This window comes from Saimiri boliviensis, chromosome 8 (genome assembly GCF_048565385.1).
Source record: "Saimiri boliviensis isolate mSaiBol1 chromosome 8, mSaiBol1.pri, whole genome shotgun sequence".
NCBI lineage: Eukaryota > Metazoa > Chordata > Mammalia > Primates > Cebidae > Saimiri > Saimiri boliviensis.
The window spans coordinates 20,265,405-20,289,963 of record NC_133456.1 but is presented as its reverse complement, the minus strand read 5'-3'; the positions used below and the strand labels follow the sequence as shown (position 1 = coordinate 20,289,963).

At 50.7% G+C, this 24,559-nt stretch overlaps 1 protein-coding gene across 4 annotated transcripts in view; it reads left to right on the top strand.

Annotated features, from left to right (window-relative positions):
* The window catches only part of IQSEC1 (IQ motif and Sec7 domain ArfGEF 1), a 383,968-nt gene that overhangs the window by 94,768 nt on the left and 264,641 nt on the right, over positions 1–24,559 (top strand). For 3 of the 4 annotated variants that reach the window (XM_039477279.2, XM_074404071.1, XM_074404080.1), the window contains exon 2: positions 21,189–21,218. The exons of the other annotated variant lie outside the window; for it this stretch is intronic. In XM_039477279.2, the coding sequence (XP_039333213.2) occupies positions 21,189–21,218 (30 nt within the window). The remainder of the gene's footprint in view (positions 1–21,188; positions 21,219–24,559) is intronic. 4 annotated transcript variants of the gene reach the window in all.

Here is a 24,559-nt window from a genome sequence, read left to right as displayed (position 1 = left end):
AAATTGTCACATACAGATACCAGAAAATGGGGAATGGATACTGGGCAGACAAAGCCAACACATGCCCATGAAGGCGTGGAAGGAGGGAGAACTAGAGGGGATTCCAATGTAAGTCCTACAAAATCTCTGAAAGGTAGCTCTGCAAACCATGAATGTTTGATGAGTTCCAAGGCAGTAAGAATGGCTGAAAATGAGAGGCAAAGTCAAAGACTTGGAGAGAAATACATTCACTAAACATATAAATGTTTATTGAGCACCTAATGCTTGCTGGCCATCACTCTAGGTCCTGGGGTACAGCAGTGAACTAGACAGGGGCAGTCACTGCTCTTGGAGGAGTCACATTCTGGTGGTGGAAATGGAGAATGAATGAGTTAAATAAAGCATGCTTAAGCACATTGAAAAATATAAAAAACATTCCATTATAGATTTCATTTTAAAGTCACTCAAAACATATCCAAAAGAAAAAACAGATTTACTCATCAGACATGTGCTGAGGGATTTTGCTGGGTGAGGTGCTGGGTATTTGGGCCTCCTCCGCCTTCATGGCCCTGCTGTTCTCTCTGCCTTCATCTGTGACATGGCACCAGTCATACTGTAGGAGAAATGATTTGTCTACAAGCCTGTCTACCTGGCTAGACTGTAAACTCACTGATGGGCTTGAAACATCTCTGCTTAATATAGTACCTGGCCTGTAATGGGTGCTCAGTAGTTTATGGGACATATGGATGCGTGCATGGGTGAGTGGGTGTATATTCTGGTGTTGTGTGGAGTGTTCTGTAAATGTCCATAGGTCATGTTGGTTGACAGTGTTGTTTGAGTATTTCTATATTTTTACTGATTTTCTCTGTTTGTTTCATCGGTTTCTGAGAAGGGATTATTGACATCTCTGTAATTGTAGATTTGTCTATTTCTTCATTCAGTCCTATGAGTTTTTGCTTCATATATTTTGAAGCTCTGTTAAGTGTACACACATTTAGGTTATGTCTTCTTGGAGAACTGACTCCTTTATCATTGTGTAATGTTTATGGGTGATGATATTTTCACGAGGTATAGACTTGTGGATTGACGGTTTTCATTCCATGGTCATTCCATTGTCTTTCAGATTGCATCATTTTTTATGAGTAATCCGCTGTAATTTTCATCTTTGCTTTTCTGTAGTTAGTGTCTCTTTTCATTCTGGCTGCCTTGAATATTTTCTCTTTGGTTTTGTCTTCCAGCAGGTTGAATGTAGTATGCCAGGGCTTTTGCTGTTTTTGTTTTGTATTTGTTAACTGAAATGCCAGGGGTTTGGTCTATGTCCTGCTACTTGCCTCACAGAAAGCCAACAACTAAGACAAGCATTGCCAAGGAAGAAGGCTTTAATCAGGTCCTTCAGCCGAGGAGATGGGAGCTCAGTCTCAAATCCATCTCCCTAACTGACTGAAAGTAGGGGTTTATATAGCAGGGAGGAAATGTAACAATATGTAAGAAACAGGGAGGGGCAAGGAGGCCATCATGATGAATGAGGAATCCTGTATCTCACTGTCTGGATGTGGTGATCTGGTGAGTTTCAGTTCTTTGATACTTTTTTTGAGAGACTTGAAGGTGTTTCCTGAGGAAGGAATTCAGATAGAACAAATGTAAGATTCAAACTTTAAAACCAGAAGGGTCAGTTTATATGTTTATAAAAAAGAATAGTCTATGGAACTATTGGATTGGTTTCATACTTAATCTGCTTGATGTCTTATGACTTCTTGGATTTGTAGTTTGGGAAATTCTCAGCCATTAGTTTTTCCAACATTTTGGGTAGGTTAGTGCTCATGTTTGCCCTCTTTTCAGAGGCGCCTGCCTTCTGTTAGACTGTGAGTGCATTGGTTACCTGCCACCTGAGTCCTCCAATGAGAAGAGAGCCCTAGGGGGCTTGCTGCTGTCTGCCATGTGAGGACACAAGGGGAAGCTAAGAAGGGTGCAACCGGAAGAGGGCCCTCATAATGGCACCTGGTCCCAGACTTCCAGCCCCTATAACTGGGAGAAAAATAACTGTCTGTGGTTCATAAGCCACCTAGTCTGTGGTACTTTGTAATAGCAGCCTGAAGGCGCTGAGGCGCTGGGCTGAGAGCCGCATCCTCACTCTTGACCACGCCCCTGACCTGGCTTCCTAGCACTTCCCAGGGTCTGAAATTGCCCCTTTATTTGCTCATTTTTTTGATTGACTTCGACCCCAAAAGATCAGCTCCATGACAGCAGGGTCTTGTGTCTATCTGGCCACCAGTGCAACACCTGGGCACAGTAGTTGCTGAAATATTTGTTGAAAGGAAGAAGGAATGAATGCAGGAGAGAGACTGCCTGAGACCCAGGTAGTCTAGGAGCCTCCTCATTCTCTGGTATTTGGTGTGTTTCCTCACGACTCGTGACCCGTGGAGAATACACGCAGGAGGACAGGTATCTCAGCATGGCCAGGGTGTGTTGGCAGCATGGCTATTGGAAGTGTGGCTGAGTCCAGCTGTTCAGGGGTGTTTCTGTGGCTTGCTCCCCACCCAGCCCAGGCCTAGGGGGATGCAGGGGGCTTCTTTTCTCATGAGAGTTCCATCTGTACCCTCTAGTGGCAGCTATTCTGGTATTGTTGATATTCTCCAAGAGCAGCTGTGTAGCACCTGCAGGCCCTTGCCTCCCCGGGCTGAGAAATCCAGTGGCTGGCTCTGCACTGACTCTGGGACCCCCAACAGGGCCAGTTCTGAGGTTGGTCATATGGATGGCAGAGGGACCAACAGCAGGACAGGCGGTGTGGGTAGCTGTGAGCAGGAGGGCTGGCAGGGGACCCACATCAGCACGGCGTGACAGGCATCATGTAGTTTATCTCATCTCTCTGGCTCAAGACCATCAGGGGAGTTCCCCTCTCACCTGCCCCAGGGGTCACATAAAAAGATTCAGGATAGACCAAGATTCCTCTGTCCACAGGGATGGGGCATGGGAGGTCGAGCCCCATGTGGCTGCCTGCTGTGGCCCTGCCAGCTGGCTCAGGCTGGTGTCCCTAGGTAAAACTTCACAACGGAGATGAGGTTCACAGGAGTGCCCACTGTGGGAGTTCTTCCTGCCCTGCTCCATGCGGCGCCTGGCCTGTCCCTCTCCGGGCAGTTGCGCCCTCTCTCTCTGCCCAGCATGGGGATGGGGTAGGGTGGCAGGGCAGGAGTCCTCACTGCAGATGCAGCTTCTGGGGTCCCAGCTCTGAGCAGGGCCTCCCATTAGAGCTCCCTTCTTGTCAGGGACCGCAAGTTCATTTTGTTGTTTTAAGAGCTTTATTGAGATGTAATTCACAAGCTGTCACTTGGCCCTTTTGAAGTGTATAATCCAGTGGTTGCTAGGGTATCCGCAGACTTGTGTGCACCTCACCACTGTCTAATTCCAGAACATCTGCATCAGCCCAAAAAGCAACCCTGCACACGTTAGCAGTCACTCCCGCTCCCTCTCCCCAGCCCCTGACGTCACTGACCCACTGCCTGTCTCTACAGATTGACCTGTTTGGGATATTTCGTGTCAATGGAATCATGCCATCTGTACTCGTTGTGCCTGGCTTCTTTACCCCGATGTGATGTTTTTGCGTATCAGTACTTCATTCCTTTTTATGGCTCAGCAGTATTCCATTGTATGAATAGCACAGACTTCCCTATCCGGGCCCAGCTGATTTTTCTCTATTTCTGCCTCGCTGTTTCCTTACCTTTGTGGCAGCTCACTGATACATTTAAAAGCCGGCCTAAATGCATGGGCATTGCCTTGCAGGCAGGCGCCCTGGGTTTCCTGTTGTCCCTCGCCAGCTCTGTGCTTTGCTGTGGCGTCCCATGCGTCCGGGTGCTTCAGGATGATGCTGGCTGGTCTCCCAGAGCCTGGGGCTGTAGTGTTCTGTCCAGGGGGCTACACCCCGGGACCTGAGGCTTGTTTTGAGCGTGCTTCAGGAGGGAGAACCTACAGTCCGTGTTTAGAATGTGCTCCCTGCCGCTTTACTGGTTGGTGAGAGAGAAGCCATGGTTTTCTGTGCTGTCACAAAATAGGTGGGGCAGAGGCTCCCAAAGGTTAGGCTGGGCGTGGGGGTGAAAGAATGTGTCTCTCATGGGGACCTGGAGAGTCAGAATGGGGAGGACTTTAGCGGCAGCTTTCTGCTATATTACCTATGACCCCTAAACCATCTGACTTCAGACCTTAATGAAGACTTATCCTCCAATTCTGATGTGGTTCTGGCCAAGTCTCTCCTGAGGTTGAGGCCAGTTCAGGGTAGGGGCTACAGTCATTTGAAGACTTGACTGGGGCGGGGGATCTGCTTCCAAGCTGTCTCAGCTACATGGCTTTTGGCAGGAAGCCTCAGTTCCCGCCCACATGGGGCTCTCCTTAGGTTTCTTGAATGTCCCCAGAGTGAGCAATCCCAGAGAGCAAGACAGAATAGCACTGCCTGTCATGACCCAACCACAGACGTTGCCCATGGTCACATCTGCCCCCTCTGCTCATCAGAAGTGTCTGGATGCTTGTGTCCCGCCAGCATTCCTCAGTTGCAAGCTGATTACCCAGGTGATGGTGGTAGGAAGTTTGGGGAGGTACTTAGGTCACAGGAGCAGAGCCCTTGGGCCTGGGATTTGTGTCCTTATAAAAGACATGAGAGATGAGCCAGGCTCCTCTCTGGAGAGCCAGCTACTTTTTCCACCATGTGAAGGTAGCACCAGGGTGCCATCTGTGAACCAGATAAGTGGTCCTCTCTGGATCCCAAATCTGGGAGAGCCTTGATCATGGACTACACAGCCTCTAAAACGTTGAAGAATACATTATCTTCTTTATAAGCCAGCCAGTATACAGCATTTTCGTTATGGCAAGCCAGATGGATTGAGACGAGAAACACGTCATTAAGTCTAGCCCATGTTCACAAAGGGGATCCAGACCCACTGGTGGAAAGTGGGAGTGTGGCAGCTTTGGGGACATGTTTTAGAGCCACTGTGGGACTCAGCATGCTTCAGGGTGATCCTGTGTTTTGCAACTGTAGGAATGCCCTTTCCTGCCCACAGTCACGCAGAGCAGGGGGAGGTGACCCCTTGGCCTATAGCAGGGAATGATGTTACTTGTCATAGCTAACTGGGCATTTGCTATGTTCCAGGCAGGAATAGTTCCTTAATCTTCACAACCACCCAGAGTAGAGGTGCGTTTAGAGGTGAAGTAACCTCCCCAGTCACACAGCTGGTACTTGACAGAGCTAGGATTCAAACCCTGGCATCACGGGCAGCTCCTGGGGGCTCAGCAGTGGTTGGGGTGGGTGTCATGTGTACACAGAGACTTCCCAGGGATCCATCTGGCGAGAGAGGGAGGGGTAGTCCACCACCAGTGGGTCTGGGTATGTGTGGGGCAGGTGGTCAGGGATGACCTTGCTGAGAAGGTGACATTTAAGCCAAGACCTGAGGAGGGGATGATGCTGTGTGGACCCAGGGCAGTGCATGCCAGGAGGAGGGACCAGCAGGGGCCAGGGCCCTGAGGCAGGAGTGGCCTTGTGTGTAAGAAACACTGGGAAGACGGGTGGCTGAGAGGTGACTGGGAGGTTGGGGGCAAGAGAGACAGTGATGGCAGGAGGTGAGGGCAGGGTAGGGGAGCAGAAAGACCACGTGTAGGCCCCACCACTTGGGTGCTGAGGTCCCATTTAGTTCTCTGTCCAGCTGGGTCTCTGGGGACAGGTGGGTGAGGGTCAGGGCTTGACATCCAAGCAAGAGCAGCCTGAGGGGAGTGTGAGCTGGTCCATCTCCTGAGGATCTGTCTGGCTGCGTGTGCAGAGCAGACATGGGGGTGACATGGAGCTGGGGACCCACGAGGAGACACCTGCCGCTGTTTGAGGGAGTGCTGGCGGTGACCTGGTCCAGGTGGGGCAGGGGAGGGTTAAGGAGGGGCTGATTCTGGAGGGGGTACCCCAGGTCTTCTGAGGGCCCAGGGGAGGGGGTGGAAGATGCAGAGGGATACGGACAGTCCAGTGTTTTTCCTGAGTGCCAGGATGGGTGGAGGAGCCCCGAGCTGAGGTGGGGAGGCCATGGGTATCAGCTGGGCCAGGCTGAGTGCAAAATGGCTGCCCAGTGTCCTAAAGGTGAGCTCAGGAGGCAGGTGGCCATACGGTCTCCAGTGGGGTGAAGGCTTCCCGGTGGCCAGGTACATTTGGTCTGGAGCCAACATGGGCTCCTGGGGCAGTGCAGCCTCTTGCCAACCCAGAAGACAAAGCCCTTCTGGGGTCATCAGGGAGGGGCAGCTGCACCTGCACAGCAGTGGCCACGCCCATAGTATCATTGGTCACCGCCCAGTCCCCAGTCCCCTCACCTGCTTCTCACTTCTGTGTGCACAAGATCCAGGTTCCAGAGTCTGAGGCTGGGCGCCACCTGCCCCAGAATCACCCGGAGCCTGCTGTGGGGAAGCAGGTAGGAGCCTGGGCCTCCGGCTCAGTGAGTGTGGGAAGCCTCTGCACAGCCGCTGGTTTAAGCCCTGGGACCTCTCCTGGTACCTGCGGACTCCACAGCGAGGAATCCTGAGACAACACCTGCAGTGGGAGCTTGCGCTCCAGCTTGCCTTAGAAGCCCCCAGAGCCTCCTTGTTCACACAGAGGCCAGGCTCACTCCCACGGTTCCTGATGCAGGGGATCTGGGTGGGGCCAGAGAATGTGCATTTCTAACACGTTCCTAGGTGATGCTGATGCCGTGGGTGCCCAGGCCACACTTTCAGAGAACCACTACTCTGGAGCCACCCCACGTGTGACAGATGGGGAAACTGAGGCTTGGAGAGATGCGGCCCGTTCAAGGCCGAGACCTAACTACTTTTGTTGTTGCCAGCAGCATTTCACATAGAGATCTTCAGGGGCTTGGGGTTCTCATGCAGGGCCCTGACAAGTGGAACCTTCATGTTGACCAGTCCTCTAGGATTGTCCTCGGAGTCCACAGCGATTGTCCAAGGGCCTCTTCAGCCTGGAGGCAGGGCTTGCAAGCCCAGTGCTTCAGGGAGCATGCCTTCCTCCAGGAGCTCGAGGCCCCTGGATCCAGCCAGCCAAGTGTGCTCTGGGCCAGTCCCCAAAGCCTGAGCAGACAGGGCTGATGTGGGGAGCCAAGGCACCTGGGGAGCCAGGCTGCAGGCGCTGAGGTCCCATTTAGTTCTCTGTCCAGCTGGGTCTCTGGGGACAGGTGGGTGAGGGTCAGAGGTTCAGCCATGCCAGTGGGAGGGGGACACGAGACTTAGAGCCAGGTCGCACACTTCCCATGGTTTGGGCACATTAAACATTCCCAGCCATGTGGCCATCCCAGGACAGTATGCGGTTTTGTGTCAAGGTGACTGCTTGATCCAGAACTGAAACACAAGGTGAATCTTAAAGTCCTTGGAGGTTTTCCAGATTTTATCAACATAAGACAATTCCTTTCAGAGTTTTCCCAGGGGAAAAAAAACCTGAAAATTCAAAATGTCAGCTGGTTTGGTGAAAAGTGGCCTTTCAAGGAAATAGTTTGAGGTTTTCTTCCTTCCTCCTGAAATGAGGCATGGGAGGGTTTCTTGCAGGGTGACTTTGTCCACAGTGCAGGGGATAGAATAGAGTCTGGAGTGAGAGAGAACTGCCCTGCGAGATGGGCAGGTACCACTCCCCGGGCACGGAGGGGAACACTGAGGCCCAGATGTGAAGGGGCCTCCCAGAGGCACGTGGCTGGGAGTTGGCAGAGCGCACCGTACTCGTTGATGGCACCGGCCTGGGTAGACGCCTGGGTGTGGAGTCCTGGTGCCATCCCTCACCAGCACTGTGACCTCGGCCAGGTTACTGTCCTCATCTGCACCCAGGAGACTATGGCAATGGCCAGCTCAAAGCATATCCTTTGAGGAGGAAATGCGGTGATCGACACCAAGAGGTCAGCCTGGCACTCCATCTGCTCTCGGGAAGTGCTGGCCATGACCCTTGTTATTCTCGTTCCTGTTTTATTTGACTTTTCACACCACTCCTAGATGGCAAAAGCATCTTCCAGGAACATCATTTGTTATCATGGCACTCCTCTGCTCAGGATCCTGCCGCGGCTCACTATTGTCTGGGTGAACCAGCTTCGGTCTTGCTGGGCCGTCCTGTTTAAGGAAGGCTGACATGCCTCCTGGTCATCCATGACTTTGCCCTTCTCACCTCTTTGCTTCGTTCAACACCTGTTTGTGGAAAACTGACCTGCTCTGGGCCAGGCCCTGCTCCCACACCTTCTGGCCATGGTTCCATCTGCTCCCCAGCCCCAAACCTCTCCCAGCAATGGCAGAATGGAGGCCTTAGAGCAGGCGTCCCCAAACTACGGCCCGCGGGCTGCATGCGGCCCCCTGAGGCTATTTATCCGGCCCCCTGCTGCACTTCAGGAAGGGGCACCTCTTTCACTGGTGGTCAGTGAGAGGAGCACAGTATGTGGCGGCCCTCCAGCGGTCTGAGGGACAGTGAACTGGCCCCCTGTGTAAAAAGTTTGGGGACGCCTGCCTTAGAGCCTTGCTGTGCCCAGAGGATTTGGCTGAGGAAGGAGGGAAGAAGAAAGTGCCACAAATGTTTATCCCTCGAATGCTGTTTGGACAGGAAGGGTATGTCCTGCCAACAGATATGGCTTCTGCAGGGTGCATGCTGCCTGCGGGCTCCTGCGGATGGGTGGCCTCTCCCACCTGCTCCTGTGGGGCGGGGCCTGTTCTGGCTCACTGCTCTGCGCCAAGCTTAGCCCAGGCGCCTGGGGGAGTGTGGATGTGTTTTGTGCTTTTGTCCAGGTGCTGGTCGCCCCTCAGGTCTCCTCCCAGAAGCCTCTTGGATTGCCACCCCTGACCCTTTGGCCCGGGATGTTTGCCCCTCACCTCTAACCCATCGGGGAGCCTCTCACACAACGAGCCCTGGACAGGCAGCTCTCTACTGAAGTCAAATCAAGCTGGGACCCCTGAGCTCTGGCCTCAGTGAGAGGGCAGAGGATTTGGTTTTATTTTAAGTAAAGAAGACCTTGACAGAGGCATTTAAGCCTCATTGTAGGCAATGAGTCTCTGTAGATGTCATTTGTGTAACAAGGGTCTAATAGAGAAGAAATTGCAAATGAGCACTAGCGCAGACACTCTGGAAGCTGAGGTCTTTGGGTACCTATTTTGAGTTTATGACAACGTCCCTAAGTTTGACATTCTTAAATGGAGGGGAGAAGGAAGTGGGAAATGGCCTGGGGGTGGGGAAGTGGTTGGAGCTGATCAGGTCTGTGGGGTCTAACACTTATGACAACTTAGTTTTAGGTGGATCCTTTAAAGAAAGAACTCAGAATTACATGCAGATTCTGAGAAAGAGCAGGTGCAAACGGTTTAAACCTCTGTAGCCTCCCAGGAAATCTGCCTCTAGTCAAGTTTAGGAAGAAAACCTTTTGTCCTGTGTCCACCTGCATGGACAGTCTGCGTGTCCTTGAGTTGGCCACCTCATCTGAGCCTCAGTTTCCCTGTGTCGCGTGAGATGATGCATTTGAGCCCTGTACGTGCGTAATGAAAGGACAGCAGTGACACTGCGGATTTCCTCAGGGACAGATGAAGGACACAAGGCTTTCTAGACTCCAGAGGCTGCTGGGCCGTCTTTAAATACTGTTTCCCTCCGGCACTCATTGCATTGCCTGATAGCTGGCTGATGTGCCTCTTCTTTTTATTCTTGCTTCAAAGCTGATAGCTTATGATGTCAAGACCCCAATATTGTGGTGAAAACCTCCTCCTGGACTGGAGCAGTCCTCTTGGTTGGCTGCATTTGGTGCTGTGCACTGTTCCAGCTTATACTGTGTGGTGTGTGCCTGTGCGTGTGCCTCTGTGCATGTGCCTGTGTGTACACTTGCACTCTTGGGTTCTCTCTCTGGAGGCCCCTTCCCTCCTCTAAGTGTGCCGAGTGCTCAGTGTTCCAGTTAGAGCTGCACTTTGATGACTTTGGTCCTATCACCCCCATCTCCAGTCAGCATCAGGTCTGGCTTGACTCAGGGGCTCAAATTACATCACCAGGAGTTATCTTAATGCTGTGTTTCCATGTTGGCCTCGCCCTCAGGTAAGTTGCTTCAGGTGGTAGCCCAGGCAGCCCCTAGAGGGGAGAAGGCTTCTCATTTCCAAAAAGTCTGTTGAGGATTCTGGTGTGGATTTGCTGGACGTGGGTTACGCGTCCATCCTGGAACCAGTTGCTGAAGCAGAAAGCATGAAATGCACCGATTGGCTAGATGTAGGCTGTGTGTGCACTCTCTGGTGTTAGAGAGAGTTAACTGCAGCCATGCCACATGGACTAGGAGAGCCTGGGGTGGGAGGTTTTCAAAGGACAGAAGATGTACTATTGGCATAAGAAGAGGAGAGGCTGGGCAGGCAAAAAGTAGCCACAGAAGGCCACTAATCACTGGGGCAGCAGAGCATCCTGGGATCCAAAGGAGTGAGCTCCCTCTATCCCTGGTAGAAAACCCTACTCAAAACATGGGAGAACCACTGAGAACATCAGAGGTTGCAGCCTGGAACTGAGATGGGGCGTGGGACAAGCAGAGTGGGAACAAGCTCTGGATCGCCTGGGGGTTGGCTGCTGGCCTGGGGAGCCTGGGGCGTGGGCACAGACACATGTACCAGGGGTAGCATCAGTCTGGAGGCCAACACTTCCAGGATGAGCAGGCAGGGAGCGTGAGGATGAGGACCCCTGGAGGATTCTCCTGAGAGCTTCTTAGAAATGCATGTCTCCTGTCCACTCCAGGTCTCTCGGATCAGAACCTGAATTGTTACCAGATTCTCCCATGATTCCTGTGTACCACTTGTCTGAAAGGCTGGCTTCCTTTCTCCCAGCCTTCACTTGCAGTGGTGGTGGGACTTAATGTTAGTTCGGTGTTCAGTTAAGACTTTCTGAAAGGCAGTGTGGCAGTGCGTATGAAGGAGCTTTAAAACTGTCCATGCTCTTTGATTCAGTTTTTCTACCTGTGAGACTGTTACTTAAGGAATCATCAGAGGCAGGGACAAAGAAAGTCATGCACAGAGATGTTCATTGCAGTATTATTTAAAATCAGAAACTACTGTGTACCCACAAATAGGAAGGGGTGAAGTCAAATGTGACACACAATACATTGGATATATTGGCTGTTAGATTACTGCTATAAATATTGCCTTTGATTTTTACTGATATGTAATATTTTACATATTTATGAGGTACACATGATATTTTGTTGCATTCATAGAATGTGTAATGATCAAGTCAGGGTATTTGGGGTGTCCCTCCACTTGAGTATTTACCATTTCTATCTGTTGGGAACATTTCAAGTGCTCTCTTGTAGCTATTTTGAAATTGCAATACATTATTGCTAACTGTAATCACCCTACTCTGCCATCAAACAGTAGGACTTATACCTTCTACCTAACTGTGTGATTGTCCCATCGACCGGCCTCTTTTTCCCTCACTCCCACCCGCACGCCCTTCCTAGCCTCTAGTATCTGTCATTCTACTCTCCACCTCCATGAAATCACCCTTTTTTTTTTTTAACCTCCCACATATGAGTGAGGACATGTGCGATTTGTCTTTCTGTGTTTGGCTTATTTCACTTAACATAATGACCTCCTGTTCCATCTATGTGGCTGCAAATGACAGGATTTCATTCTTCTTTATGGCCACATAGTATTCCATTTGTATTCACATGCTACATTATCCATTTGTCCTGAAGGGTTTTCTCCTGTGGACACTTAGGTTGACTCCATAGCCTTGCCATTGTGCATGATGCTGCAGTAAACATGGAGTACAGGCATCACTCTGGTACACTGATGCTTTTCCTTTGGATACATGCCCCCTAGTAGGTCGATGGCATTGTGCGGTAGTTCTATTTTTAGTTTTTTGAGAAATTGCCATACTGTTTTCCATTTACACGGTGACTGTTTCACATTCCCACTAACAGCGTGCGAGTTCCTTTTCCCCACATCCTTGCCAGCATTTGTTATTTTTTTGTCATTTTGATAATAGCCACTCTAAATGGGGTAGGATGATACCTCATTGTGATTTTGATTTGCAGTTTCCTGATGATTAGTGATGTTGAACGTTTTTTTTTTTTTTTTTTTTTTTTTGTATACCTGTTGGCCATTTGTCTGTCTTCTTTTGAGAAATTCCCATTCATGTCCTTTGCCCACTTTTGAATGGGATTATTTGTGGTTTTCTACTGTTGAGTTTTTTAGTTCCTTGTATAATCTGCATATTACAAATGTTTTCTCCCATTCTGTAAGTTGTCTCCTCACTCTGTTGATTGTTTCCTTTGCTGTTGCAGAAGCTTTTTCATTTAGTATAGTCCCATTTCTCTATTTTTGTTTTTCTTGTCTGTGCTTTTGAGGTCTTAGGTATAGAATCTTTGCCTTGACGTGAAAGTGTTGTCCTGAAGTGTTTTCTGTATGTTTTCTCCTAGTAGTGCTATAGTTTCGAGTGTTACGTTTGAGTCCTTAACCCACTGTATTAGTTCGTTTCCACTCTGCTGACAAAGACATACCCAAGACTGGGCAGTTTACAAAAGAAAGAGGTTTAAAGTATTTGCAGTTCCACGTGGCTGGGAAGGTCTCACAATCATGGTGGAAGGCAGGGAGGAACAAGTCACATCTTACATGAATGGCAGTAGGAAGAGAGAGCTTGTGCAGGGAAACTCCCCCTTATAAAACCATCAGATCTCATGATACTTACTCACTGTCATGAGAATAGCATGGGAAAGACCTGCCTTCATGATTCAATTACCTCCCACTGGGTCCCTCCCACAACACATGGGATTTCAAGATGAGATTTGAGTTGGGACATAGCCAAACCATATCATTCTGCCCCAGCCCCTCCCAAATCTCATGTCCTCACATTTCTTTATATATATATATATTTAACCCACTGGATGTATATATATATATATATACTGTATATATATATGTATATATATACTGTATATATGTATATATATGTATATATATACATATATGTATATATATATACTGTATGTATATATATATACATACAGTGGGTTAAATATATATATATATATGTATATATATATATATATATATATATATATATATATATATATATAAAGAAATGTGAGGACATGAGATTTGGGAGGGGCTGGGGCAGAATGATATGGTTTGGCTATGTCCCCATCACCTATATCTGACATTTCTCCGCATGTTATCCCTCCCCAACTCCCCACCCCCTACTGTCCCTCCCCTAGTTCCCCCCAACAGACCCCAGTGAGTGATGCTCCCCTCCCTGTGTCCATGTGTTCTCATTGTTCAACACCCACCTATGAGTGAGAACATGTGGTGTTTGATTTTCTGTTCTTGTGTCAGTTTGCTGAGAATGATGGTTTCCAGGTTCATCCATGTCCCTACAAAGGACACAAACTCATCATGTTTTATGGCTGCATAGTATTCCATGGTGTATATGTGCCACATTTTCCCTGTCCAGTCTATTATCGATGGGCATTCGGGTTGGTTCCAAGTCTTTGCTATTGTAAACAGTGCTGCAATGAACATTCATGTGCATGTGTCCTTGTAATAGAATGATTTATAATCCTTTGGATATATACCCAGTAATGGGATTGCTGGGTCAAATGGAATTTCTATTTCCAGGTCCTTGAGGAATCGCCACACTGTCTTCCACAATGGTTGAACTAATTTACACTCCCACCAACAGTGTAAAAGTGTTCCTATTTCTCCGCATCCTCTCCAGCATCTGTTGTCTCCAGATTTTTTAATGATCGCCATTCTAACTGGCGTGAGATGGTGTCTCAATGTAGTTTTGATTTGCATTTCTCTAATGACCAGTGATGATGAGTATTTTTCATATGTTTGTTGGCCTCATATATGTCTTCTTTCATAAAGTGTCTGTTCATATCCTTTGCCCACTTTTGAATGGGCTTGTTTGTTTTTTTCTTGTAAATCTGTTTTAGTTCTTTGTAGATTCTGGATATTAGCCCTTTGTCAGATGGGTAGATTACAAAAATGTTTTCCCATTCTGTTGGTTGCTGATTCACTCTAATGATTGTTTATTTTGCTGTGCAGAAGCTCTGGACTTTAATTAGGTCCCATTTGTCTATTTTGGCTTTTGTTGCCAACGCTTTTGGTGTTTTAGTCATGAAGTCCTTGCCTATGCCTATGTCCTGAATGGTTTTGCCTAGGTTTTCTTCTGGGGTTTTTATGGTGTTAGGTCTTATGTTTAAGTCTTTAATCCATCTGGAGTTAATTTTAGTGTAAGGTGTCAGGAAGGGGTCCAGTTTCTCCTTTTTGCACATGGCTAGCCAGTGTCCTCACATTTCAAAACCAATTATGCCTTCCCAACAGTCCCCCAAAGTCTTAACTCATTTCAGTATTAACTCAAAATTCTGCAGTCTAAAGTCTCATCAGAGACAAGGGAAGTTCCTTCCACCTATGAGCCTGTAAAATCAAAAGCAAGTTAATTACTTCCTAGATCCAATGGGGGTAGAGGCATTGGGCATATACAGCCATTCCAAATGGGAGAAGTTGACCAAAACAAAGGAATTACAGGCCCCATGAAAGTCCAAAATCCAGTGAGGCAGTCAAATCTTGGAGCTCCAAAATGACTCTACTCCTTTGACTCTATGTCTCACATCCAGGTCATGCTGATGCAAGAGGTCGGTTTCCATGGTCTTGGGCAGCTCTGCCCCTGTGGCTTTTCAGGGTACAGCCTCCCTCCCAGCTGCTTTGAAGGGCTGGCATTGAGTGTCTGTGGCTTTTCCAGACACCTGGTGCAAGCTGATAGTGGATCTGCCATTCTGGGGTCTGGATAATGGTGGCCCTCTTCTCATAGCTCCACTCAGCAGTGCCTCAGTAGGAACTCTGTGTGGGGGCTCTGACCCCACATTCCCCTTCCACACTGCCTTAGCAGATGTTCTCCATGAGGGCCCTGCCCCTAAAACAAACTTCTGACTGGGCATCCAGGGGTTTCCATACATCCTGTGAAATCTAAGCAGAGGTTCTCAAACCCCACTTCTTGACTTCTGTGTATCCCCAGGCTTAGCACCACATGGCAACTGCCAAGGCTTGGGACTTGAACCCTCTGAAGCCACAGCCTGAGCTCTACATTGGCCCCGTTCAGCCATGACTGGAGTGGCTGGGAGGCAGGGCATGAAGTCCTTAGGTGGCACACAGCACAGGGACCCTAGCCCTGGCCCACAAAACCATTTTTTCCTTCTAGGCCCCCAGGCTTGTGATGAGAGGGGCTGCCATGAAGACCTCTGACATGCCCTGGAGACACTTTCCCTATTGTCTTGGGGATTGACGTTTGGCTCCTCATTACTTATGCAAATTTCTGCAGCCAGCTTGAATTTCTCCTCAGAAAATGGGATTTTATTTTCTATAACATTGTCAGGCTGAAAATTTCCTGAACTTCTATGCTCTGCTTCCCTTAGAAAACTGAATGCCTTTAACAGTACCCAAGTCACTTCTTGAATACTTTGCTGCTTAGAAATTTCTTCTGCCAGATACCCTAAATCATCTCTCTCAAGTTCAAAGTTCCACAAATCTCTAGGGCAGAGGCAAAATGACACCAGTCTCTCTGCTAAAACATAACAAGAGTCACCTTTGCTCCAGTTCCCAACAATCAGAACTTTCTTATCTCCATCTGAGACTACTTCAGTATGGACTTTGTTGTTCATATTGCTGTCAGCATTTTGGGCAAAGCCATCTAGTAAGTCTCTAGGAAGTTCCAAACTTTCCCACATTTTCCTGTCTTCTTCTGAGCACTTCAAACTATTCCAACCCCTCTTACCCAGTTCCAAGGTTGCTTCCACATTTTTGGATATCTACATCAGCGCCCCACTCTACTGGTACCAATTTACTGTATTAGCCCATCTTCACACTGCTGATAAAGACATACTGGGAAGACTGGGAAGAAAAATCGTTTTAATGGACTTACAGTTCTACATGGTTGGGGAAATCTCACAATCATGGTGGAAGGCAAGGAGGAGCAAGTCACATCTTACATGGATGGTGACAGGCAAAGACACAGCTTGTGCAGGGAAACTCTCCCTTATAAAACCATCAGATCTCATGAGACTTATTCACTATCACAAGAACAGAATGGGAAAACCTGCCCCCAATGATTCAATTACCTCCCACTGTGTCCATCCCACAACACATGGGAATTCAAGATGAGATTTGGGTGGGGACACAGCTGAAACATATCATCCACCTAGAGTTAAGTTTGGTGTATGGTGAGTGGTAAATGTTGTTTTAGAAGAATTTTGCAGGAACTCCTTAGGGAATATGGTGATAAGTGAGACAGATGCAGTGCCTCCCCTGTTGGAGCTGACGTTTATATTAGGAGAGACAGACAATAAGCAAGTGGACAAATAAGACAATTTCAGATTGTGACATGTTCACAGCAGGATGAATGGGGTAATGTGGCAGAGAATCTGGGGGGCCAGGGGAGGACTATTTAGATAGGAGGGATACAGGGAAGGCCTGTCATAGGAGGTGACATTTAAAGTGAAATCTGAATCAGGAGACAGAGCCATGGAAATCAAAAGCCAGGGTCAGGACAGATCTTCCAGGAAGAGGGAACAGCAGTGCCCTAGCTCTGGCACTGGGGAGCTTGGCTGTGTGAGGGCAGAATGAAAGGGTGTGGCTGCAGCAGGGAGCTGAGGGGAAACTGGAACCCTAAGAAGGTGGAGGAGTGAGCAGGGCCAGACCCTGCAGGCCTTGCTGGCTGTGTGTGGAATTTGGATTTTGTTCCAAGGGCAGAGTGCTGTAGAGTGGATGCAGAAGAACCTGACTTGGTCTGGTGAGCTGCTGAAGGCCTCGTGGACGAGGCCCCTGAAATGTGCTTATGATCCGTGTTCAGTGAGGAAGATGGGCATAGACTGATGTAAACTGTCATTTCCACTGTATTAAAAAAATGGATAGGAAACGAAGCCTGTAAGCATACATGGCAAAAACGCGATAGTGATTACCTCCAGGTTGTAGGATTAGAGATGATTTTTACTTGTTTTTCTAACGCTTTTCTACATCATGCCATATAAGAAAAACCATTGTGGTGATTTGAGAACTTGAATTTGGATCAGTCATGGCACTTAGTTGCAAACAACAGAATCTACTTTTTCTAGTTTGAGCCAAGGGGGATTTATTTCCACATATTTTGACTACTGAGAGTCCAGGACCAAGCTTTGATGTCCCATAGCCAGGAACAACACAACCTGGACCGTCATCTAACACCACCTGACTGTTGCCATGGAAACCCCACTGCCTGTGATGCTCAAGCCTTGATACTGGAGCCAGCTGTTGTGGGAGAACCAGATGCCTCTGTTCCCCTCCAGCCACGAGCTCATTTTTCCACCATGCTGTGTCACTCACGTCCACCTTCTCTCTCTGGGCAGGCCTCTGTCCAGAGGAGCTGAGAACATTTGCAGAACTGGAGCTGCAAGGGCATCTGGGAAAAGTAGATTTCAGTTTTCCAGAAGCTCGAGTTCAGTGGGGCACGGAAGGAAGGGGCTACACACATGGCAAAAGGGGCCGTCTGCAGTTTCCACCGCAGAAGAGAAACAAGAGCGACAAAGATGGTCACTGGTGCCTTGGCCTTCTGAGGGCCACCTGGAGGAAGGCTCGGTTACCCACTGTGCTCTCGTGAGGGCAGCCAGAGGCTCTTCTTGTTCAGGGAGCACTGCCTGTCCGAGCCTCTTGCTTTTGCCTCCCCAGTGCCGCCAGGCTGATGTCCACCTGTTAGCACCTGCCCTTCCTTGCCTGGGGGAGCTCCTCAGCCACTGTGAGGCAGGCTAACGCCTGCAGACTTACCCTCCCCAGGAGCAGCCTTCAGCCACTCTCAGCTGCCTTGGCTGTGGGGTCAGAGAGCTGGAGGTGGCTAGAACTGGTTTCTAGGGCTCCCAGATAAACGAAGCCCCAGCTTCCCACAGTGGTGGATGTCATGAGGCGCTGGGCAGCTTGATAACAGCCATCGTTCGCCCCCTTCTTTTTCTCTTCTCACATCCCTACCCCCTTTCTCTTCTCACCTTCCAGATAAACTCCTAGCTGAATCCTTATCTCCAGGTCTGCCTCAGGGGCAGCCCACACAGAGACATCAGAGATCATCCTGTTCCTAGATCTTAGCTTCATCTGCAGGAACCAGAAGGCTCCAGGATGCTCGTGACCATCTGCTTCCTTGCCCAGGCTGAGTGCTGCCATAATCACGGGCATGCACACACGCACATACAGTGCACACGGGCATGCACGCACAGGCATGCACACCCACACACAGTGCACCACACATATGAACACACATGCACACATGTATGCACATGCACACATGCACAGGCATCCTCCACCCCAGGGGCTGCCCAGCCCCTCTCCTTTTCTCCCCACATTATTGCTCCTTTGGCCATAGGACAGGTGATGTTATGCCAGGGGCTCCAGGGCATCCTTTGCATGTGCCATCCTTGGTATAAAAGATGACTCTGCTGCATGTTGCTGTTGGAGTGTGGGTTCTGGGCCAGCACGGTCCTGGCTTCCCACAGCAGACACTTCCTGGAGCCTGCTCAGTACCAGGCTGCATGCTGGGCTCCAGTGCATGGGAGGCACCATCTTCTCCAGATGTTCCCTTCCCTGCAGGCCCCGACGGGTCAGCCTCTGAGCAGCTCTGCAGCAGCCTAATAGCCCAGAGCATGATCACATCCTCAAATCATACCTCGGGCAGGTGGTGAGAGAAGCAGCTTTATTCATCAACCTCTCTGTGCCAGGAACGTACTTATCTCTTCCCCACATTTTAGGGGCCAGTTGTTGTCATCCCTAATCCACAAATGAGGAGACTGGGGCTCGTGGAGATTAAGTGGCTTCTGAGGCCACCTGGAAGCCAGTGAGGGGTGAAGCTGGGCTGGGACCCAGGAGGAGCTGGGACCCAGGAGACTCTGGTGGCACAGGCTCAGTGCTTGTCCCCCGGTGTCCCAGAATGTGGAACCCCTGCTGTGGCTGCATTGCTGTGCCTCAGCCACATAACAGCACTGGAGACCCTGCAGTGCACGTGACAAAACCCTCATCCTCGTGGCATTTCCATCCTACTGAGGCAGATGGACCATGAGAGACATAAATAGAGAGCTTCACATGGCCCTGAGTGAAGGCCACAAGGCAGAGACCTGGGGTAGAGGCGCAAAGGAGGAGCTCTGTGTCAGCTGTCAATCACCATGTAGCAAGTGACCCCAAAGCGTAGGCGCTGAAGACAGCAAATGTTGATGGTCTTTTCTGTCCTGCTGAACCCACAGTTGGAGTCACCCTAACAGCAGAGGCAGGGGAGTTTCCTGCAGGAGTGCTTCAAACCTTCCCAAGCTGAAGCCCGTTGTCATTCTAAAGAAAGGGTCCCTGAACGCCTGGGTGACCAGTCCATAGCATTTATTAGGAAACTTACACACATACGCCTGTGGTGTCATTGTGATGGACAGTGAGAAGGAGCTGCCTACTGGGGCATGTTCATAAGCGGGGCCTGGTTCACCCTGTGTTTCTTGGTCAGCACACAGGGTACTGAGGCACCCTATCTCTCGATTTCTGTGGTCAGAAATGCAGGAGCAGTGTGGCGGTGGCGCTGCCTCTGGGGTGCTCATGTGATTGCGGTCATGATGTTGCCTGGGGCTGCAGCAGCAGAGGGGTGGAAAATCTGCTTCTAGGCTCACACATGTGGTTGGTGGCAGGAGGCTTAGGTCTTCCAGAGGGGCTGCTTACAGAACAGGGCAGCCGGCTGCCCCCAGGGTGAACAACCCAAGGTGGTGATGAAGATAGAAACACACACACACACACACACACACACACACACACACACACGCACACATTCTCTCTCTCTCTCTGTCTCTCTCTCTCTCTCTCTCTCTCTCTCTCTCTCGGCCTCTGGTTGCTTTCTTTTCTGTCCTGGCTATGATTAAATGGAAAACAAAAACAAAAAATAAAAACTGTCGAAAGCTGCTCCTGGGATCACCTCTCACCATCATCAGGCTTCCTGGGAATTCACTGGAGGGTCTTCAGCTGCCAAGGCTTGGTCTGCACCTTGTCCCATGGCCCTTGGGGTCAAGGAGATGCTACAGGTGTCTGTGCGCCATTCCTATCTCACATCGGCACCTCATCTACTGTCATGGGGACCGTGTGACCCGAGTTGCTGTGCATTGATGCTGAGTTAGAACTGCTGGACGGGGAGACCAAGGTCCTTCTAGAACAAGGGGTTTGCACTCAGGCACCTGGAACACACATTGCTGGGGACAACCTCTCTTCTGTTTCATTTGCTACTGGTGAGCACAAGGAGGAGGCTGGATGGCACCAAGGGAGGCCAGGTCTGAATCTGTGGGCAAGCTTGGTTATGTGGGAAAGGCATCCCCTGGGGCTTTCTGCACTGATGGGCCGTGCAGCATGTGCTCTGACTTGTGATCTGGGACGTTACTGAAAAGGCAATGAACAAAAAGACAAATCTCTGACTTTGGGTTAAGTATGTTTTTATTTCTCTAGCTTTCTGGCAATAAAATCCAATTTGGGACATCAGGGATTAGATTTCTGAATGTGTTTACTCAAAGCCCTTAGCTCCTTAAGTCGCAGGAAGCCCAAGCCAGGCTTTAGCCATCAGCTGTGTGGGGTTTAATTCCAGAGTCCCTTTTCTTTGGTGTACAGAGCAGGAAGGCATCACTGTCAATTCCACGTAGTCACAGTCTCTGTGCAAGTTCAAGTGAGCAATACAATATGATTGTCCAATTTCTTGACATTCAAGCTTGTCTCCATTGTAATGTGGTTGTAATTGATTTCTGGGTACTTGAAAATAGAGCTGGTTCTGGGGAAATACACTGGAAATATCAAGTAGGGGATGCGGTGAGGCCAGTCATACCTCTTTCACTTATTCATTCATTCACTCGTTTATTCATTCATTCATTCATTTAGTCGCTGCCCAGGTCAGAGTTCTGGAATCATAGGCCCCTCCTCTGGCTTTGCTCTTGACTCCTGGGATGTATTCAAATCCTGGGAAAAAATTGCAGTCAAGGTGATGGAAACTGGAAAAGGATGGGAAAGGAACCCCAAGTCTTCCAAGAAAAGTGGACTTTCTGAATACAGTTCCAGGTCAAAAGAAGAGCAGTGAGAGACCCTGTTGAGGCTGGGGAGGAGATGCTGGGGGCAGCCGGGGACCTCAGGGTCCTCGAATCTAGCGTCATTGTGCAGTTCTCCCAGAGCAGAGGGTTCTGGGCTCTAAGCGTGTGTTCTTCTCATTGCAGGTCTGAAGGAGAAAGCTCAAGGAGTGTCAGGTATGTGCCTCATTCACCTCTGTCCATGTGTGGTCTGAGTCCTGGCGGGGAGTAGTATTGATGAAACCATGTGCTTTGATTTCCCCCTGCGGGTCTCCCTGGTCAGACCTCTCCTCCCCTGGCGGTTCCCCTGGGCCCTGGTGCGCGCCCCAAGGGCGTGGGCATGATCTGCAGGAGTATGTCTGTTGGCTCTGCGTCCTGGGGCAAGAGTGCGGGCCCCCTGCCCAGCTTCCCTGCGTTTCGAGTTGTCTCTGCAGAGGTCACCCGGATTGGTGGTTGTTCTTCCCTTTCTGGGGCTGGTGGTGGCCCAGTGTGCCAAGGCTGTGGCCCATCTAGGACCAGAAGCTTCTATACCTGACACCCCTGGGGCGGGGCTGGGCGGGGCCAGGGCAAGTCTAAGACGCTTGGTGGTGGGCCCGGCTCCAGCCAGCCTCTGACAATGCAGGGGTGTCCGTGGCAGGTGTAGTGCCCCTGCCCATCCCCGCCCCACTGACTGAGGGTAGGTGGGGACGGACATGGAGTGGGCTTTCTGCCAGAGGCTGTGATTGGACCTAGAAGAGGGGCCGGTCTAGGGTGTCAGTGCCCTAGTCAAGGGGCCTGGAGCCCAATAGGTTTCAAGGCATGAGCTAGGGGACCACGGCCGCCATGGCCATGGGAGGTGGGGGTCAGCATAGTGAGGCTGGGGATGGGAGGAGAGGTCAGGAGGCAGTTGAGAGCCCATGCACCCCCAGTCCTCTTTGGCAGCAGATGGACTTCCGGGTCTCAGAGTGGTGGCCAGGCCGGTTTGTATTGTGATGTTATAGGCTGGGGAGATGAGATGTCCTGAGCTTGGCCCGGGGGTGCCAGCTGGAGTGGGGTCCTCCAGGTGCCTGCAGAACAAGAGGCAGAGGTGGGGGAGCCTGCATTCCCAGGGAGCCTCTTGGTAGACAGCACAGAGGGTGCTGAATCCTGTGCTTGGGGCATTCAGCTGTGTGCTTGGAGCATGGGGCATGGGCAGGGAGTTGGGATCCAGGGAGCCAGAGTCCAGGGAGTGAGAGGCAGGGTCCAGCAGGAAGCAGAGGCACACTCAGAAGGGGAGCTGGAGAGAGGGGGTCCCAGAAGGACTGCTTGCAGGGGTGAAGCTGGAGAGTGCAGCACTTGGGCTGGCAAGAGTAGGAACTAGAGGGGATGAGGGGGATGCCAGGGGAATGACGGAGAAAGGCTAGGGTCTGGAGATCCCAGGGAGCGCACAGCAGGCTGTGAGAGCAGCCTGAGGTGCGCACTGCCCTGGAACACCAGCCTTCAGGAGGAGGGGACGCTGCCCTTGGTGCCCGATGGAGAAAGCTGTGTAACGTACCAGGAAGTGAGCAAAGCAGCGTGCGAGAGTGCACAGCTCACACTGCTTTGGGATAAGAAAGAGCAGATGTGAGGACATACATTCTTATTTAATTTGTCAACAAAAAGAAACAGAAAGCCAACAGGTAGCTGTTAAAATGGTCCCTTCACGGGGAGGGCAAGGGCAGGGCGTGAGTGACCGTGAGCCTCCTCAGGGCAGACCTAGGAATATTTCTGAGGCTTCCGAACCCTGTCAATGTAATACCTGTTTAAACAATTAATTCAAAACAACAAGATAGGAAGAGGTGGGTCGCCAGTCCCTGGGGCTGGCCCTGACGTGGGGATTCCCATGGGGACTCTGAGGGGCTGCAGGCTCAGGAGGGAGATGACCCCACAGCCCCTTGGGCCCTCTCCGGCCTGCCTCTCTGAGCCCCTTTGGGATCTAAGCTCCCCCCAACCCCCCAGTAGTGCCCTTCTCCCTCTGTCTTCCAAGAAGGTGGCTGCTTACCTGAAGCTGCCATTCTGTGAAAGTTCATGGCGGGCAGCGGGTCCCTTACAGGGGTGTCCTGAGAGCAGTCTGCTCTCTCCGATGACCTGAGTGGGGGCCAGTGACCATGCAGAGTGAGTGGACCCTTGTGATGGGGATCTGGTCTGCCCCAGCCCCACCCAGCCCAGTGCTCCCTCCAGCAGATTGTCAGGAAAGCATTTGCCAGGCAGGTGCTGTAGAACCCAGCCCTGGAGGAGGAGGATGGGAACGACAGTTCGGTGGGGGAGCAGGATGTGCAAGGACCCCCAGGGGCGAGCATGACTGGCTGCCTGGGGAGAGTGAGGAATGGCCTCCGTGTCACAGGGGAAGTGGCATGCAGAGCTGAGCATAGGTTCCAGCTCCGAGCCACATGGCTCCCAGCGGGGTGCACAGACAGGAGAAGCCCGGCAAGGGAGAGAGCGGATGAAGTTCCAGCAGGGAAGGCTGTGTTTAGTTCTTCCAGGGCTGAGGAATCCAGCCCCAAATGCTGTGTAGACATTGCAGTTGCTGAGACTAAGATGCCGGAGTCAGATGGGACTCACCATGACGTCACCTGTCCTGGTCTGTTATTCCCATCATGCACAGACTTTGTGTTTCTTCCCCATGCCACTGATGACTCTGATGCCGGGTGTATGTCATGGGTCACACCCTCCCCACAGAAGCTGGGCCTCCGTTTTCTTAGGACCAGAGGCCCCAGATCATTCAGATCTGACCCCACCCCCACTGCCATGCTTCCGGTCACCACCCTCTGGACGGAGAGCTGCCACATCTGGGCTTCCAGAGCGGTGTCCTTGTGGGGTCTGCGTCACCAAACCCAGGCTCCTGACCGCGGTTCTCTCTGAGTGCCTGTGCCTTCTCCAGACCCACTAGAGGGGAGGTAGGAAAACTCAAGTGTGGCCACGACCCTCCCCCGCTTCTCCGCCAGGACTCCCCATGGCCTGACAACTGTAGCAGTGGCCCTCATGGCCCCTGAATGCCACGCCCCTACCAGTGCAGCTGGGCTTCCACGACCTTCCAACGAGCACCTCCAGCTCCCATCCAATGGTACCACTCACCTTTCCAAATGCAGCCCATGATTCCTGTGTGCCTGCTCCCTGCTGTCTGTGACTCAGGATGTTTACTCTGTTTGGAAAATGCTCTACCCCACCCCCTGAAGATCCCTTCCTTTCTCAGAGCCTCTGTGGTGGCTGCCTTTCTGGAGCTTTGAGGGGAGCTGGGGCTGATGGGGTAGCCTCCTGGTTGCCTCCGTGGCTTTTTGTGCTTCACTTTTGATATCCCAGTCGCTTCTGCTTTTTGTCCAAATGACTTAAGCATTTGCCTTCCCTCTCGGGCAGAGGAAGGCCCCCAGGATAGGGATGAAGATCCTGAGCCATGGCTGGATAGTGCCAGCACCTGCAGGGCACAGAGTGGGCACCCCGGCAGCATCTGTGTGGTGGATTCATCTTGGCCATGCTGTGAGCCCTGGGTAGGATGCCTTGCACAGAACAGGCACATGTTAATG